Source organism: Silurus aristotelis (genome assembly GCF_946808225.1).
Source record: "Silurus aristotelis genome assembly, chromosome: 2".
Classification (NCBI taxonomy): domain Eukaryota; kingdom Metazoa; phylum Chordata; class Actinopteri; order Siluriformes; family Siluridae; genus Silurus; species Silurus aristotelis.
The window spans coordinates 5,935,451-5,954,995 of record NC_139575.1 but is presented as its reverse complement, the minus strand read 5'-3'; the positions used below and the strand labels follow the sequence as shown (position 1 = coordinate 5,954,995).

The 19,545-nt window shown below is 42.1% G+C and overlaps 1 protein-coding gene across 3 annotated transcripts in view; it reads right to left on the bottom strand.

Annotated features, from left to right (window-relative positions):
- The window catches only part of nbeal1 (neurobeachin-like 1), a 306,006-nt gene that overhangs the window by 250,159 nt on the left and 36,302 nt on the right, over positions 1-19,545 (bottom strand). For all 3 annotated transcript variants that reach the window (XR_014537349.1, XR_014537350.1, XM_083565186.1), the window contains exons 12-31: positions 19,410-19,493; positions 19,234-19,332; positions 18,554-19,125; positions 18,334-18,466; positions 17,539-17,658; positions 16,442-16,688; positions 15,945-16,030; positions 15,599-15,688; positions 13,441-13,612; positions 12,870-13,003; positions 12,578-12,737; positions 11,574-11,676; positions 10,261-10,414; positions 7,312-7,470; positions 6,181-6,340; positions 5,849-5,937; positions 5,281-5,733; positions 3,524-3,699; positions 3,079-3,367; positions 1,224-1,583 (exon numbers count right to left, since the gene is read on the bottom strand). Coding sequence is in view for 1 of the 3 variants with exons in the window: in XM_083565186.1 (XP_083421312.1) it covers positions 1,224-1,583; positions 3,079-3,367; positions 3,524-3,699; positions 5,281-5,733; positions 5,849-5,937; positions 6,181-6,340; positions 7,312-7,470; positions 10,261-10,414; positions 11,574-11,676; positions 12,578-12,737; positions 12,870-13,003; positions 13,441-13,612; positions 15,599-15,688; positions 15,945-16,030; positions 16,442-16,688; positions 17,539-17,658; positions 18,334-18,466; positions 18,554-19,125; positions 19,234-19,332; positions 19,410-19,493 (3,840 nt within the window). In the remaining 2 variants the exon portion in view is untranslated. The remainder of the gene's footprint in view (positions 1-1,223; positions 1,584-3,078; positions 3,368-3,523; positions 3,700-5,280; positions 5,734-5,848; positions 5,938-6,180; positions 6,341-7,311; positions 7,471-10,260; positions 10,415-11,573; positions 11,677-12,577; positions 12,738-12,869; positions 13,004-13,440; positions 13,613-15,598; positions 15,689-15,944; positions 16,031-16,441; positions 16,689-17,538; positions 17,659-18,333; positions 18,467-18,553; positions 19,126-19,233; positions 19,333-19,409; positions 19,494-19,545) is intronic.

The window sequence follows — 19,545 nt, the reverse complement described above, 5'->3', positions numbered from 1 at the left end:
GTCAGGTATAAAAGAATTAATGGATGGATGAACTGATGGAACTAAGTATAAAGGAAGTGACAAATTAATGAATAGATTGGTAGATGGATGGATGGATGGATGGATGGATAATGATCAGATGGACAGTGGGATGAAATTAGTAGTCTTAACTGATGAATAGATGTATGTATCGATGGCTAGATGGATGGATATGAATGTATAACTAATATAAAATATACTATAAAATATTATATTATGGTATATTTTATTATATATATGATATGATGGATAGATAGACAGACAGACGGACTGGCAGACAGACAGACAGCTGGATGAATATATATTTAGATGGATGGAAATAATGTACTGATAGATAAATAAATGGATAGATGGATTGATAAATGGTAAAACAAATAGATGGATAAATAAATAAATTAAGTGTTTTTTTTTTTTTTTTTACATTCCAATCCACATTTAGTCTCAATTTGCTGATATTATAACCTCCATTCTGCTGGGAAGATGTTCTTCTAAATTCTAGATTGTGATTCCGGAGATCTGTGCTCCTTCAGCCACAAGTTAAGGTTAGTAAAGAATGGATGGATAGATTATTGGTCTACTGGATGAAGTTTGTGATTGATAGATAGGAAGGATGGATGGATGGACGGACGGATGGATGGATGGATGGATGGATGAATGGATATCTGGAAAGATGGCTGATGCGTAATGGTTACATGGATTGATGGTACTGCAATGATGGACTGATGGAGGAAATTAGTGATTGATATCACAATTGATGGATGGACAGATTGATCAATGGAGAGATGGACAGGTATATGGATATATGGTTTGATGGATGGGTGGATGACTGGAACAATGTACTGATGTATGAATGGATAGATGAATGATGAATAGGTGAAAAAATGGATTAAAGGATGGATAGTTGGATGGATATGGTTAGATGGATGGGTGGATGATTAAAATAATGTACTCATGGATATATGAATCAATGGATGAATGGATTGATGGAAAAAGTGCTGGACAGATAGATAAAAAGGAAGATGAATGAATAGATGGATGGATGGTTGATGTTTTTTTAAGCATCCCACATTTGCTGTAAAAAACCTCCACTCTTCTTCTGTTGAAGTGTTATTGTGGAGATCTGTGCTCATTCAGCCAATCTTCTGATCCAGCTGGGAGCTACCACACACACACACACACACACACACACACACACACACACTTACATATTTATCGAGGTACACCCTCCATTCAGGTGAACTGCAGTAGAGCTGGAAGTCCTCAAAGAAAGAAGGGCTTCCGTTGCAGTTCGGGAGAGAGGGAAGATGCAGCTCCATGTACAGCAGCTTGTGCACTTTAGAAAGTAGAGTTCGGAGCAGAGGGACCAGGAATGCATACATCTCTTCTTCTCTTCTCTTTGCATCAACCTCTCCATCCTTCTTTCCCTTGTCTGTCTCCCTCTGTTGGCTGAGAGAGCTCTGGAGGATGCACTCGACCCGGCCGAGCAGAAAACACGCCTCGTCTTGAGACTCCACCGTCTTCATTTGCAGGATTCCGTTCAGCTTCGCCGTTGCCATGGCACACACCTAACACACACACACACACACACACACACACACACACACACACACACACACGTTTCATTTACAAGGCATGAGAGTGGTCTCTACCAGAGGTGTACGATATATAATCCTCTAAGATAACTGTTTTCATCATCAATGTGCAATGTAGGTGTGTTTTGCGAATATCTCGCAAAACACACCTACAAAGGTACATCACGTGATGACGTCTAGCGGGTCAGACTCGTGCACGTTTACAGCGCGTTCTTTCGCTGCATGATTCAGTCCATTAATGTGCATTTAGAATGACCACAAAATTCATGATATGGGGCCAGAACATGTGTACTTTTATATCATTTCATACAGTTCATCAGTGTCACGTGGAAAGTGCCGTGCCCAAAATCAGTGCGATTACAAACGTGATCTTGTTTATTGAATTGTTTTATAAAATCAGTAAGTTAATATTAAGAGACTCATGTTTTAGACACCCCACTGCCCGTTTTGACTCTATTTTAATACAAAAATAAATCCGAACGTGTTTTGCGTCTCCGAGCAACATGATGGTGTTTCGCTCCTAACCGAATCACTCGTTTAAATGATTCAGTTCAATCGTTTTGACTCACTTAAACACTGATTTGCAGTTTAAAAAGTATTTTTCCATTTTAAAACGAATCTCGAATATCAGCATTTCTGCAGCAAATTTTCTGCTGGTTTCACAAAGTCAAAGTTAAGACTTTTTAAGACCGTTAGGAACTGGCCTTGACCGAGCCCTAAATTCGTTTTTTTCAAGCCGAATATCGTTAAACTTGCACTTCCCCAAAGCTGAAAACTAAAATACAAAAAAAACCTAGCCTAAAAATTTGAATTTTACATTATAAGACTAAAAAGTCAGCATTAAGCAAACTTTATTTTAAATGTGGTACAAAACGGGCTTCCGTAGTGTTTAACTGTCCAGAGCACTTCAGAGTTTAGTAAGTGGTGCGTCAGTAACAATGGTCCGTGGGGAAACAGTGCTCCGTGTGTAGTTAAATGGACTAAATGAAGCATCAATGCAAAGAAGTTGTATTGGAATTCCTCGAGTTACAGTGTGTAAATACATCTTTAAAAAAACAAACAAAAAAAACACTTTAGATGCAGCTTCTGTTTTCTCTGTTTTGCAAAGATGCTGATACTGTTGTTGATACTTATTTGCTTGGGAACAGCCCAAAAAAAATGCCTATAAAAGGTAAAAAAATATTACAACTTATTGGGAAAGATGAATCTCTGCTGTGAACTAAACACCACACAGAATATGAAGAATATCACAAATTTTAAGAGTCAGCTGTCCACAGACGTCCATAAGCTACCAGCACAATAACACACTCGGCAAAATATCGCCTAATTATCGTTATCCATCAAACCAAAATATCGAATTTTTTTGTTAATATCAGACCCCCCTCAAGTCTCTAGGACAGATTCCTAACCTGTTTAAAAAACAAGGAATGTGTGTGTGTGTGAATGTGGACCTCATACACACACTTACCTGTGGGTTAGGCTGAGCCATAAACCCGAGTAAAATCCTGAGGCCGAGCTGGGAGAGCTGGTGCCACTGTGTACCCGCAGTGTACCACACCATGAGACCGTCCATCAGCGTGACCGTGTCCTCCAGCAGCCTCTCGCTCCACAGCGCCGGGTTCACCAAGCCTTCGGCCTGCAGAAAGTCCTGCACCACGTCCAGCAGGCGCACCGCGTTTTCTGTGTGCTCAGGCAACATGGCTGCCACACACTCCCGGTTATCGCTCACAGCGAGCTCCAGCATCCGCTCCAACAGACTGCGCGTGCACACACACACACACACACACACACACACACACACACACACACACACACACACACACACACACACACACACACACACACAGCACTCTCTATTAGAATCGGATTTAAAAATTTAATAAATTAAAGAAATCACCAAATAAGTGGTGTACCAGAGTTTGATGTGGTCTACGGGCAGCAGGAGCTCGTTAGCCGTGCCCAGTTTGGTCAGAGCTGAGAAGACCTGCCCCCTCTCCAACCAGGCTGCATCATCAGATCCAGGAATGCCCTTCCACATCACACACAGCACCATCTCCAAAACCATCCGCCCCAACTCCTCCTCTGTGGGCTACACACACACACACACACATACACATAAGAGTGAATAGATGGATGTATTATATAAGCAAAAGTATTTTACATGATGGATGGACGGACGGATGGGTGGTTTGGACAGGTCAGTAAAAAGATGAATAAACGGTGAGATATAAAAATGGATGGGTTGTGTATATACAGATTGATGGGTTGTGTATATACAGATTGATGGGTTGTGTATATACAGATTGATGGGTTGTGTATATACAGATTGATGGGTTGTGTATATACAGATTGATGGGTTGTGTATATACAGATTGATGGATATATGAATAACTGAATGAATGGACATGGATGTGTATGGATAAGTGTGTATATGGGTATGTGGATGAATGAAAGTGGATGGATGGATGGATGGATGGACGGACGGACGGACGGACGGACAGGAAGGTGTATAAATTGTACAGGCCAGAAAATGAAAGGATAAATTAATGGATGGATAGACAGGTAGATGTATAGATTGCACAGGTCAGTAAAAGGATAGATAAATAAATGGCTGCATGAACATATATATTATATATACACATATAAGTTGATAGAATAATTGAATAGATAGATGAGTTGTTAAATGAGTGTATATGGGTACGAGGATGAATGAATTTTTGGTGTGAACAGGAGAAATGGATCTATGAATAAGTTGGATGAAAGGGTGAATTGATAGACTGAATGGGGGAGTGGCTTATACAGGTAGGTGAGAGAATGGATAGACAGATAGATAGATCGATGATGGATGAATAGATGGATGGATAATTGTAAAAGAATGGATGTTTGAGGATGGACAAGTGGGTGTGTATGGGTGACGGATGGATGGATGAATTGACGAGTTGGTAAACGGAAGAACAGATTCTGTTACACTGCACAACCAAGTTTTTGCTTCTTGAACACTGTTGGGGTTTTTTTATAGATCAATGTCTGCTGATCAAGAAAATCACATCCAAATTCGCCCATCACATAACGTTTCATTGCAATCTTTAGTTTTGTCATGTTTTTTCTTATAGTTCTGTCCAAAAATGCAGTCTGGGTATGTCCAGGCATGAACTCAGGGCATGCTGGAAGCTGTTCTGTGAAAGTTTGCAGAAAAGCCTTCAAAGAAGTTGTTGGCAATTACAGAGCCCAACATTACACTCAGCTGGTAGACAAACTTCTTCATGTGTACAAAACAATGAAGTACAACATGTCACTCAAGATTCATTTCCTCCACTTGGACTTCTTCCCTGCAAATCTCGGTGCTGTCAGTCATTACTACAATAGAAAAACGATATCATTGCACCTGAAATCCATCACGATTGCGGACTGCTGTTGGACACTGCAACGTGATGCACCAGACATTAAATACAAACGAAAATCAGGAGCAAAACACTTATAATCAGGTTGAACTTATTAGAACGTATTAGAAACATATGATTTAATACGGTATTGTGGGTAAACGGTTAACTTTCATCAGAGTTCCTACGTGATGCAGCAAAACCAAAACTAGGTTTGTGCATAACCACCAGGAAGTGAAAACTTGTTGTGCAGTGTTATCACGGTCCTCCACACACACACAACATTTTACCTCTGCGCTGTTGAAAGACTCTCCCAGAGAGACATTATCGCTGAACAGGAAGCTGTCGTCTCCTGAACAGGAAGTGGTTTCTCGGTCGGGGACGGTACCAGGGAAAGGTTTGGCGTTCTCCATCGGTGATGGTGTCTGACTCCCGCTGTCTCCCTGTTCGAGTGCATGAACTTGACTCAGGTCCAGACTCAGCCCCCGCCTCTGTGGCGTCTCGCTGGGCGTCTCAGACAGAGACAGCACTTCTCCGTTCTCCTCTAGACTCTCTCCACACGGGGGAAGTTCGGCCCGGCTCGAGCCGATGCTGCCCAGACTGGCCGAGTCGGCACGGCCCGAACCCGAACCGGAGTCACCGCTGCAGCTCCGTACCAACACACGGATCAGCGTGTCCTGCCAACAGGCCTGACGGGATATTTGCAACGCTGCTTCTGCCTGAGACTGTACCAGGGAATATAACTACACACACACACACACACACGCAATTACAAATATAAATAAATATAGATTGCTTTTATAAAAATCCCCCTTATTTCGATGTTGCACACATAATTCGACCCCTCAGATCTCTTACCCTCTTGCAGACCAGCATGCGAACACTCAGATCAGCCCGATGAGTCAGCTGCACCAGAGCCATCAGATCCTTATAGTTCACCACAGTGTCTAGAGTACAAAAGGTCATAAGGACAGAGCCAGTATTTCAATAGACCATCACATCAGATCTATCTAATTGTGCATCAGTTCTGTTTCTCAGTTATTCCTCAATTCCTCATTCTGAGGAACAGGAAACGAGTCGAGAACGGAAGGAAACCCAGAATAAATGAGACGCTTTTGGAATCTGTCTATAGACACATTGACCCTCTTCTTATCTGCCAATATGATGTGAGCTTTATGATGTTCATAGACCTGTGTGGAGGATTTGGTTGAGGAGGCACTTGATGAGCGTGGGGGTGATGTGAAGGTCTGGGAGAAGGAGCGTGAGCCCAGAGTAGCCCACTTCTCGCAGTCTCAGTCGCTGCTTGCTCTTTTCATAGACGCGGTCACACCTGAGCATGCGCTCAAACAGCTACACACACACACACACACACACACACACACACACACACACACACACACACACACACACACACACACACACACACACACACACACACACACACACACACACACATATACAGCCAAAGTCAGTATAAGGTAACAGCGTCTACTGTTAGAATACAGGAAACATAGGTTAAACACCAACACACACTGACATTCCAGATACACAGTAAATCAGTGTGATTGTATCTTTAAGAGGTTGACCAATTGATCAGGCCGATTTTTTGCATTTTTTAATTAATCAAATGTAATTAAATTAGGCAGGCACATGTGAAACAAACCATGCTTGTACGTTCTGCCTAACATGGTAAATATTGGTGTGTAAAATAGAAAATGTTGGTGTAGGATGGTGAACATTGGCCTAGGATGGTAAATATTGGTGTGTAAAATGCGGAACACTTGTCTAACATGTTGAAAGTTGGTCTAAAATGGCAAATACAGATGTGTAAAATAAAAATTTTTGGTGTAGGATGGTAAAAGTTGCTGTAGGATGGTGAACAATGGCCTAAGAACAAATATTGGTGTGTAAGATGGTGAACATCAGCCTAAGATTGTAGATATTGGTGTGAATGTTGGTGTAAGATGGTGAACATTGGCGTAGGATGGGAAATATTGGTGTAAAAGATGCTAAATGTTGGTGTAAAATGGTAAACATTGGCCTTGGATGGTGTGAAAAATGCAGAATGATGCTGTAGGATGGAGAACGTTGGCCAAATATGGCAGATATTAATGTGTATTTTGCAGAATGTTGGTGTGAGATGGTGAATGTGGCCATAGGACAGTGTTTATTGGCCTAATTAAAGCAAGTATTGGTGTCTAAGATGCACAATTTTGGTGTAAAGATGGTGATCATTATACTAAGATAGTAAATATTGGTGTGTAAGATGGTGAATGTTGGTGTACAGTGGTGAACGTAGGAAAGGAACATTGGCTTGTAACCTTAAAGATAAGCTCTCTGAGACGGTCCGAGTATTTGTGATTGAGCAGCAGGGCATAGCAGGAGTCGGCCGTTCCCGGTTCGAACAGCAGCAGGAAAAGCTGGTCGCGCGATACACTCATCTGGAGAAGATTTAGCAGCAGCTCCAAAATACTGCACAACTACAACACACAAAATACACAATCAATAACATCAACATTACAAATACACAAACCATTCAGTTTTAAACAATATTCACTTTGAGGTAAACATACACACTGCAGCAGAAAGCCCACATCTGCATTAGGATACAGGTTCATCATATTAGATCATCTAACATTGTCTCTGAAGAAAAATAGGGCACGCTAGATAGAATATCTATCCAGATCAAATTAAATTTATTCATCAGGACAAGGTGATGTGAGCAGAACAATTCTACATAATAGTCACACTGGGAATGTAAACATGACTTCAAAGACATCCTACACAATTGTGTGCCTCCAAGTTTGCAGAAAAAGTTTAATAAAGAACAACATATGGCTGGAAAACTCAGGTATCCCAAAACTTTGAACCAATTAATGTGGAGGTCAACTGATTCATGGGTTTTGCCGATTAATCGGCATTGTTTGCAGATTGCTGGAACTATCCCCAAAAATCATTACTGATAGTTTTTCCGGGTTGCTGGAACAGCTGAGAAGGTCCGCTGTAATTATACAGTATGAGAGTCACCTGTAGAAGCAAATCCCTGAATGCTCCTGAATGGGCTGTTTGTTGAAGCGACTTATTTTTTTTCCATTTTGGATGTTACTGTTTTTATTTATTTGGAGTGTTACTTTTTTACTTTTTTTACTTTGCAGTGTGAATGCGTCTTTTTATTTTTCGCAATTTTTATTAATATTATTCATATATTTATTTCATTTAGCACATTATCATCATTTGAAAGGATTAGATTTTTTTTTGGTAGTACATTTCAGTACTATTTTAAATAAAGTGTAAGGTTGTCTTTTTCAAAGTCCAATATCCATTTTAATAATCGGTCATCAGCAAGTACGATCCAACCTAGACATCGATATCGGTAAAACCCACTATCGTTTGACCTCTAATATAGCGTTTATAAATATATCTATAGTACACATATCTAATACATTCTTTAGTCTAAAGCTCTGTGGCCATTAGAGCTACATGCTATAAACTAGAATCTTAATGATTTTCAATGATATATGTCTGAATTAAACGAGTTGGATCGCAGTCAGTAATCTCCATAGTAAACCGCATCCCTTTTAATCACAGCTAATGGCAAAACAGTCAATTTAACCTCTGTAGACAGGAAGCTCAATAAAGCTACAATCATCATCATAAAACTCTGCTATTGATTAGAGAACCAAGCTCCTCTAACAGAATTAATGACATGTGACGAGGAAAGCCTGCGGGAAAGACACGATTAATTAAACGATATAGTACTTAATTAAGGAGCTCAGCGGAATAGAGACCTGTTATATAGTTTGCACTTCGGCACAGACAAATCACCATCGGAAACGACGATTCTGTTTAAAACACACAACACACCCTGCGTCGGAGTGCGATGGAGTCCACATGAGTATTAGGGAATGTGCATCTCCGTAACTGATGACGATGTGATTCATTAAAAATACGTATTCAACCCTATTACGATGCCGTGCGATCCGTCTTCAATTCGGTCAGACACAATGCGATTCAAATAGCAACAACTAATCGATAATGAAAGTACAGTCAACGAATGCGGTTATCGATTAGTTGGGCTTCTCAAGTTATGGGTTTGCGTGACGTTAAGATAACAGAGCCGCTTGTGAAATAGCAGAGACTACAGGGTCAATCAGCAGCAGGAAAAAGTCTGCGTCCAAAGTCCGAAGCATGGGATCATTTTATATTAAACGCAACAAAGAAGACTGTAACCTGCAAAGCAGAGCTTTTGGGGGATGGAAGTACCACAGTGATGCACATGCACATGAAAACAAGTAAGTCTGTATATCATGTGAAGATGGTGAGCTATTTCTGAAACTGTTTGTTTGTAACTTCCTGACACTCGCACTGGATCTGTTCTGTCGTGACTCACTGTTGTGGATTTCAGCGAATGTTTATGCATTTGTACACCAATGCATATTTTTCGCTTTTTTATAATCGAGGCTGTTACTCGCTGCGGCTTTACTACGTTCAAATGCTTGTTTTCAATGTTTGAATATTTAATTTATGCATATATCATTTAAATATTATACATAATTCAATTCATTATATATTCTAGATGCTTATATCTTCACAAATTAACAAAATGTGTCTTGCTCAAAGGAGAAATCCCCCATTCACTCCTCAACAAGCAGCTACTATAAGCTTTAAAATGTCTAAATTAAAGATAGTTACACTCAAAATGTCTCTTTTGCATTTTTTAAGTTCAATTTAATACATGAATACCCTGAATTAGGGTTTTATTTTGCAATAATAAGCAAAACATCTTATTAAAAATATTGTCTGATTAATCAAAAGAAGGGGAATAATAATAATCGCCCAATTAATAGATTCAGTGGGGATGAGATCAGAGCTCTATAGCAGGTCACTCAAGATCTTCCTCTCCAAAACATGTAAACAAGATCTTCAAGGAGCTCACTTTGTGCACAGGGGCACCGCCATGCTGGAACAGGTTTGGGTTTTGAAGTTGAAGTGAATGCAAAATTATATTATAGAGCATCTAAAGACGTCCTGTACAGTTTGGAAAAGAACCACATATAGCAGGTCAGGTGTCCCAATACTTTTGGAAATATAGTGTATATTATAATATATACATAATATTATAATATTATGTATATATATTACATAATATTATGCCGCTGTGCCTGTATCCATAGTGTGCGAGTTGCTGAACAGCACTATGGGTAATTTTTATTAAGCAGAAAAGCGCTGTGTATGGGTGCACACAGTAGATTTTCTGCCCCTTCACTCACCTGCTCTTCATCCCCGATAGCAGAGATGTATCCCAGAACGCTTTGGATCTCCTCTTGACTCGTGCCTCTGCTGATGTAATATTTGAGAAGGCCACAAAGGGATGCTCTGATGGTCCTTACATCGTCCTCGCTCATATCGGCTTCACGATTCCCACTGCATTGGGGTGAAGTGGGGTACGGGGGAGGATATGGAGGGGATAGGGCAAGAGAGAGCATTGAAATATATATTAAGACAAGTTGGACACGTGCCTGCGTGAAGCAAAGATATCACAGCAAACTTAAGGATTATATGGGAAAAAAATTAATATTTATTCGATGAAATACAAAAAAAAATGTGAGTTAAAAAAAAAAAGAAATGCGTATGTTGAGAAAGCACGTAAAAAACGTCTCAATTCAACACGGAGTGGTTCGATAAATAATATATAATCCTCTCTTTCTATCATTTCTACCTTTCACATAAAATATACGGGCAAAAGTATTTGGACACCCAACTTTTCCAGCCATATCTTTTTGAATGTTGTAGAGTGAAATTTTCCCTTCACTCGAACCAAGAGACCCGAACCTGTTCCAGCGTGATGATACCCCCGTTCACAAAACAAACTCCATGAAGAGCTGCTTTACATGGAGTGAAAGATCTCCTGCTAGAGCTCCAGCCCTATGGAACACCTTTGGGATGAATGTGAAAAGCCTCCTCATCTTACCTACATCAGCACCTGACTTTACTAACGCGAAATTGGCTGAATGAACCTCCACAAATCTCTACAATCCAAAATCTAGTGGAACATCTTTCAAGAAGAGTGGAGGACATTAGAACAGCAAATTGGAAATAAATGTTCGATAAGTTACACGTACCAATCGTATGGTCAGGTGTCCACAAACTTTTGCCTGTGTAGAGTACGCATTTACAAATATCAGGGTTTTTATGGTATATTAGATATTAAAGTGTGTCTCTTTGAAAGCTGAGTGACTGTGAGTGTGTGTATGCGTCTGTTCTGGGAGTGTGTGGGAGTGTGTAGGTTGATGGGAGTCTGTTCAAAACTAAAACATTAGTAAAACCAAACAAAAATAAAAAAGAAATGCAAATTAAAAATGAAATCGAAACGATTATTGTACCGTTAAAACTGAAGCGGGATGAATAAATTTTTTTTTTTATAAATACAAATAAAAAAGATACGAAAGGAACTGAAAATAGTGATTGTGTGAAGGAGTTGGTTACTATGGAAACGATAACACGCGAGAACTGAGCTCGAGAAAAGACACAGAGGAAAGCCGCACACGTGCGAGTGAAGCGTTCAGGGGAAATCTGATCTCACCTGTAGTACAGGCGGATCGTATCGAGCAGGAACTGCACTCCATATTTCTTCCTAAAATGCTTCCTGTTGTCCTTGATGACGGTGGACATGTACTGGATGTGACCTTCAGCGGGACAAATACACACTTAACACTGCAGAACTCAAAACACGTACACTCTCTCATACGCTCACACACTCTCTCATACGCTCACACACTCTCTCATACGCTCACACACTCTCTCATACGCTCACACACTCTCTCATACGCTCACACACTCTCTCATACGCTCACTCACTCTCTCATACGCTCACACACTCTCTCATACGCTCACACACTCTCTCATACGCTCACACACTCTCTCATACGCTCACACACTCTCTCATACGCTCACACACTCTCTCATACGCTCACACACTCTCTCATACGCTCACACACTCTCTCATACGCTCACACACTCTCTCATACGCTCACACACTCTCTCATACGCTCACACTCTCTCATACGCTCACACACTCTCATATTTAACTGACACTCGCTCACACACTCTCATATTTACCCCCACGCTCACACACTCACTCACACACACACACACTTTCATATTTACTCACACACACACACTCACTCTCACACACACTCACACACTTTCGTATTTACTCACACTCTCACACGTGCATACACACTCACACACTCGTATTTACTCACACTAACACACTCATTTACACAATCACTGACACTCACTCACTCACACACACACGTATTTACTCACACTCACACACTCACTCTCGTATTTACTCACATGCACTCACTCACACACTCTCATAGACTCTCATACACACTCACACACTCGTATTTACTCACACTCTCACACGGTCTCATACATTCTTACACACAGTCTTATTCACTCTCACACACTCTCATACACTCACACGCTCTCTTACACACGCTCTCACACACGTTCCCACACTTACACACTCTCCCACACGCTCTCACAGATGCTTTCTCACACACATTCTCACACACTGACCAATGCGCAGGGGAAAGTCTCCTTGGTTCCAGATGTGGAAGTTGAACAGCAGGTGTGTGTGAAGCTGTTGCAGGAGGTGGGGATTCTTCTCAAAGGTCACCTGCTCGATCAGCAGCTGTACGGCGACCAGCACACTCACATCCACCAGAAAAGCCGGCAACTACACACATACACACACACACAAAATATGATGGTATTGTTTTATTAACTGATTTTACTCGTAATATGGATTTTCAAACAGTTTCTGTGTGTGTGTGTGTTGGTGTGTGTGTGTGTGTGTGTGTGTGTGTACTTTCTGCAGCAGGGCAGCGAGGGTGGACACGCCGTGTGTGTGTAGCAGCATCTCCTGGTTTATTGTGTGTCTGTGCAGGAAGTGTTTCAACACCAGCAGGAAGGTCGCAGCAAGATTCTTCTCCAATCGGGCCTCTGAAACACACACACACACACACACACACACACACACACACACACACACACACACACACACACACACACACACACACAAAGTGGTTAGCAACTATATAATTTGTTGCTGAGATGCAAAACCAAAGCTTACACACATATATACAGACATACATAGACACACATACACACCATAATTACCAGCACTATAAGACATTGCTGAGTTTTAAAACCAGAGCTCTCACACAAACAGTGATTACCATCAATATAAGAATTTGCTGAGCTCCAAGACCATAACTCACTTTCTTGATCTCACACACACACACACACACTCACACACACACTCACACTCACACTCACACTCACACTCACACTCACACTCACACTCACACTCACACTAATTACCAGCACCATAAGATGTGGCTAAGATCTAAGACCAGAGCTCTCTCACACACACTCACCTGAGGCTCTGTTGGAAGGCAGTATGACCCAATCCCCATCAGTGGGCGTGGTCAACTCAGGGGTCACACACTCTGATCCTGAGGAGCCACAGTGGTGTTCAGGGGTCCAAAAAGTCAACTGCTCCAAGATCGGAAAAAGAACAGGAAGTCCTCCGATGCAGTTGATGATGTCCTACACACTCACACACAAATATGAAATGAGTGAAAGACACTGCATACACATGAGTATATATATATATATATATATATATATATATATATATATATATATATATATATATATATATATATATATATATATATATATACAGTGAGGAAAATAAGTATTTGAACACTCTGCTATTTTGCAAGTTCTCCCACTTAGAAATCATGGAGGGGTCTAAAATTGTCATCGTAGGTGCATGTCCACTGTGAGAGACATAATCTTAAAATAAAAATCCTGAAATCATAATGTATGATTTTTTAACTATTTATTTGTATGATACAGCTGCAAATAAGTATTTGAACACCTGAGAAAGTCAATGTTAATATTTAGTACAGTAGCCTTTGTTTGCAATTACAGAGGTCAAACGTTTCCTGTAGTTTTTCACCAGGTTACACACACTGCAGGAGGGATTTTGGCCCACTCCTCCACACAGATCTTCTCTAGATCAGTCAGGTTTCTGGCCTGTCACTGAGAAACACGGAGTTTGAGCTCCCGCCAAAGATTCTCTATTGGGTTTAGGTCTGGAGACCGGCTAGGCCATGCCAGAACCTTGATATGCTTCTTACAGAGCCCCTCCTTGGTTATCCTGGCTGTGTGCTTCGGGTCATTGTCATGTTGGAAAACCCAGCCTCGACCCATCTTCAATGCTCTAACTGAGGGAAGGAAGTTGTTCCCCAAAATCTCGCAATACATGGCCCCGGTCATCCTCTCCTTAATACAGTGCTGTCGCCCTGTCCCATGTGCAGAAAAACACCCCCAAAGCATGATGCTACCACCCCCATGCTTCACAGTAGGGATGGTGTTCGTGGGATGGTACTCATCATTCTTCTTCCTCCAAACACGTTTAGTGGAATTATGACCCAAAAGTTCTATTTTGGTCTCATCTGACCACATGACTTTCTCCCATGATTCCTCTGGATCATCCAAATGGTCATTGGCAAACTTAAGACGTGCCTGGACATGTGCTGGTTTAAGCAGGGGAACCTTCCGTGCCATGCATGATTTCGAACCATGACGTCTTATTGTATTACCAACAGTAACCTTGGAAACGGTGGTCCCAGCTCTTTTCAGGTCATTGACCAGCTCCTCCCGTGTAGTTCTGGGCTGATTTCTCACCTTCCTTAGGATCATTGAGACCCCACGAGGTGAGATCTTGCATGGAGCTCCAGTCCGAGGGAGATTGACAGTCATGTTTAGCTTCTTCCATTTTCTAATGATTGCTCCAACAGTGGACCTTTTTTCACCAAGCTGCTTGGCAATTTCCCCGTAGCCCTTTCCAGCCTTGTGGAGGTGTACAATTCTGTCTCTAGTGTCTTTGGACAGCTCTTTGGTCTTGGCCATGTTAGTAGTTGGATTCTTACTGATTGTATGGGGTGGACAGGTGTCTTTATGCAGCTAACGACCTCATACAGGTGGATCTAATTTAGGATAATAAATGTAGTGGAGGTGGACATTTTAAAGGCAGACTAACAGGTCTTTGAGGGTCAGAATTCTAGCTGATAGACAGGTGTTCAAATACTTATTTGCAGCTGTATCATACAAATAAATAGTTTAAAAATCATATATTGTGATTTCTGGATTTTTTTTGTTAGATTATGTCTCTCACAGTGGACATTCACCTACGATGACAATTTCAGACCCCTCCATGATTTCTAAGTGAGAAAACTTGCAAAATAGCAGAGTGTTCAAATACTTATTTTCCTTACTGTATATATATATATATATATATATATATCTGTATATATATATATATATATATATATATATATATATATATATATATATATATATATATATATATATATATATATATACATACACACACACACACACACACACATATATACATACATATACATATATATATATATATATATATATATATATATATATATTTGTGTGTGTGTGTGTGTGTGTGTGTGTGTGCGCGTGCGTGTGTTTCCTCTCTCTCACCTTGACGTCCCAGTTCATCACTTTATTCCCCGTCAGTCGCCCGTGCAGTAGATTAGGGGACAGGTCCGTACAGATCGGGTTCTTACAGGCCTAACAGGAGACAGAAGGGGGACACGTCCCAAATGACACTTATACTCCATCAATAGTGCAAACACACCCCCAGAAAAAACAGAATACCCAGAATTCATTGCAAGCAGGGTGCGTGTTTTTTTTAAACGAGCCGTCTGCATACTAAGCAAGAGTGTCTGATTTGGAACATGTCTAGGATTTAGTGCGAACGTTTTGAGACCTTGACATTAATTATGGCATGTGGATTAGGACACAGCCACAGTGAAGACCCACTCACCTTCGGTGAATAATGTAGGAGGAGTTTAGTGCTGAGGTCACCAAGCTCCGCCTCCTGACTTTTGAAGGGAGAAATGCAGTTCGGCCCTGAAACAAATAGACGAGTGTAAGTCAGACAGGACACAAGACACATCTGTGTGATAGTCTTTGTTTGGCCAAAAACTTCTCTGTCTGTGAGACAGTTTGTTTGTTTGTTTGGACACCTGCATCTATGGTTGTCCATTAGTTTGTCTGTTTTTCTGTCACTTTTATTGGACACATGACTTTGTGGTTGGTTATTTGTCCAGTTTGTCTCTCATTTTGGAAACCTGTTTGTGTGGTTGTCCGTTTGTCCAGCTTCCTCTATGTCTTAATACCTGTCTTTTTGTGTGTGATGGTTTGATTCTCAGTCTGGACACAAATATTTTCTGTCTGACTGCCAGGACACCTGTATGTCTCTCTGTCTGTCTGCCGTCTGTATCCTTTCTAACTGTCTCTCTGTCAAGCTGTATTCCATACCTGTGTTGTAAAGAGCTCTAATGGTGGTGTTGTTCAGAGCTTCACTGAACACCATTACAGTGCTCAGGTGTCCTTGCAGAGACGTGGGTCGTCCCCATTCGCTGTCTTGCGTCCCTGGGGAGATCTGAGCCATCCTGGACAACCCCCCCCACATGGACGTGCGGGATGAAGGGGGATCGGCAATCTGAGACGGAGGAGGGGTGGTGGTGCGCTGACCTGCTGAGCCGATGCAGCATGACGTGAACACCTGGGAGGAGAGACAGAAAACGTCTTTTTTTCGGCTGTCTATATTTCTCAGTGTGCACATCTGTCTGCATACCTGTGTGTTTATTTGTCTAGACAACTACCAATTATCTGTCCAACAAACTGAACACCTTTACATCCGTTAGTCTAGACACCAGTGGTTATAAGTGTGCAAAACTGTCTTTTTCTGAGTCTGGACACCTCTCTGTGTGTCAATATGGACATTGTTTGTTTAATAGCTGTTTTTCACTCAAGACATCTGTTCGTTTACATGTCTGGACAATATCAGTGTGTTTTTTGTCTGCCAAATAGTTGTCTATCTAATTAACTGTCTGTCAGTCTATGCACCTTTCTTTTAATCTCTGTTTTTCACTCTAGACACACGCCACCTCATTTACGTCTGGACACTATTCGTATGTTTTTAGGTATACGCAAATGCCATCTGATTAACTGTCCATCAGTCACAACCTCTCTGTCTAGCTGTCAGTCTGCACCTCTGTCTGTAAATCTCCGTTTTGCATTCTAGACACCTGTTCGTTTGCATGTCTAGACACAACTGCCAGTCGGACAGTTTGTCTGCAAGCCCACTCAGACACTTGTCTGTCTTTCTTTCTGTCTGTCTGGACACACATCTGCTAGTCAGCATGTGTTGCCTTCACTTTCTACCATACTAAATGTTTGAACAAAGGCAACACCCATCTCTATCCACGTCTATTTCTTGCTATAACAAAAACGTGTTTTTTTCAGCCTATAACACCGAAAAACCGTGGTTACATAAACTCAATACGGCGGGACAATGGGATATTTGTTAACGTGTGACGAGTGAAGGCAGAGACTGTGTACTTCATAAGCACCTCGGCCATGTTGGGGTACTTCAGAGGTGAGGACAACTTGAGCTGCCCATCCACGTAGATATAGACAAGGCTCTGTCCAAACGGCCGCTTACCAGGAACATGTACCACGCCAATGTAATGCTGAAACACAAATAGAATGCTGAAACACTCGACTATAACGACACGGTCACTGCAAATTGTACTTCATTGTCTGATGCTACACAAAGCCTATGTGTCATTCTCACATAGTTATAATTATCATTATATTCAAACTGAATCACTCATTCAGGTTTTTTCTGTCTCATTACATTTCTTTTGCATTTGCTCCAATCTGCACTGTATTGTTTGGAAGGATACACAAGAACCTGTCTTTCAGTCTGTCTCTTAGTGAGTACATGCCCAATTCCCCTGTCTGTTTGACCTCGTATTCATACAACTGGGCACTTGAGGATTAAGGGCCTTGTTTGAGGGCCCAACAGTGGCAACTTAGTGGTGCTTCGATTTGAGTTAATGACCTTTTGGTCATGACCCCCCCCCCCCCCCCCAACTACTACTCATGTGTCTGTTTATGCAGCATGTACAATCAGTCCATTTACATTTAAAGCATTTGGCAGACTTTCATATTCAGAGCATTTTACGACTAAACAGTTAATGGTTTAGGGCTTTGCTCAAGGGCCCCCCCAGTGGCAGCCGTCCAATGCCTTAACCACCTCACCACCTCACCCATCTTGCCATTTTGTCTAACATGTGTCTGAATAAATGCCCACTCTAAAAGCTGAGTAATATGTGAGGGAATGCTGTAGCGACGTCACTGACCCACAGCGAGTCACAGAAGCAGTAATCAGGCAGTGTGACCGCGATGTATTCCTTTTTACTGCACACCGCCACCACCAGAGAACCGGATGCGCTTATGAAGGCCTCGAACCCAGTTCCTCCTGGCGTGAAGAAACTACACTCAAAAAGAAAACATCATATTGAAAAGTGCCATGACGCCATTATGATTTGCCCCCCCGACAGTTACCTCTCAACCTCCTACCTGTACAACTGCTTCCTCTTTTCACCCTTGCCAGCTGGTTCCAATTGGTCCTGATCCAACGACAGCCAGGCCAAGAAGCTGAAAGCGGACCCTGGCCACCTGGAGATGGTTGGAACGGCGATACCCGCCATGGGAGGCGTCAAATCGAAGTAGTGTGTCGCGCTGTGGAGCGTGTGTTTCCGGAGCATGGCCAGCAGCGAGCGCAGAACAGGCTCGGTGTAAGGATGAGGCCGGTTCTCCGGGTTCCTCAGGAGACTCAGATACCGCTGGAGCTCGGCCCCGCTCAGAGACTCCGCCCCCAAAGCGCCCAGAAGAGCCAGGAGGCTCTCGGCGCACACCCGAGGCAGGTGGGCGTCTCTCTCGAGGGTTGAGAGAATACACTCCGACATGCGTGCGTTTACGCAGGCGGCCCGTGTGCGCCGGTTTAAGGCGCAGATCCTCCTCACGCGATCGGCCGCGAAGATCTGAAGCTCGGCCGACTCGAGCTCTGGCAGCCAGCGAATCAGGAGGAGGAGCGGCTCGACGTTACTGATCCCCAAAAAACCTACAGATGAGTGATCTCCCTCCACCGCCTACACACACAAATACACAGATTAAAGCCTGGAGGACACTTTGGACAATTGGACATTTTGTCAGAAACATGAGAACGTCAAGATAAATGCCGCAGGTGTGGGTCTCACCATGTTCATAAGCTCCTTCAGGAGGTTCCTGGAAGGCTGTCCCAAAGACACGAGCACCTCGGAGAGGTGGGTGTATCCGATCCGCTCTTTGAACACTTCCTGAATGGGTGGAGCTTGTGAGTAATCAGTTCGTCAACTTTTGCGACATGAATTATGCGTGCGACATTGAGACTGACCTTGGCGGCTGGGGATTTGTGCATCATGGTGGTCAGGGTTTTGATCGTCGCTACCGTGAGAGAGTCCAACCTGCCTTCACAGACCTGGTGGTTTGAAAACAGGAATCAATCGAATGACTCGATCGAGAATGTCTCG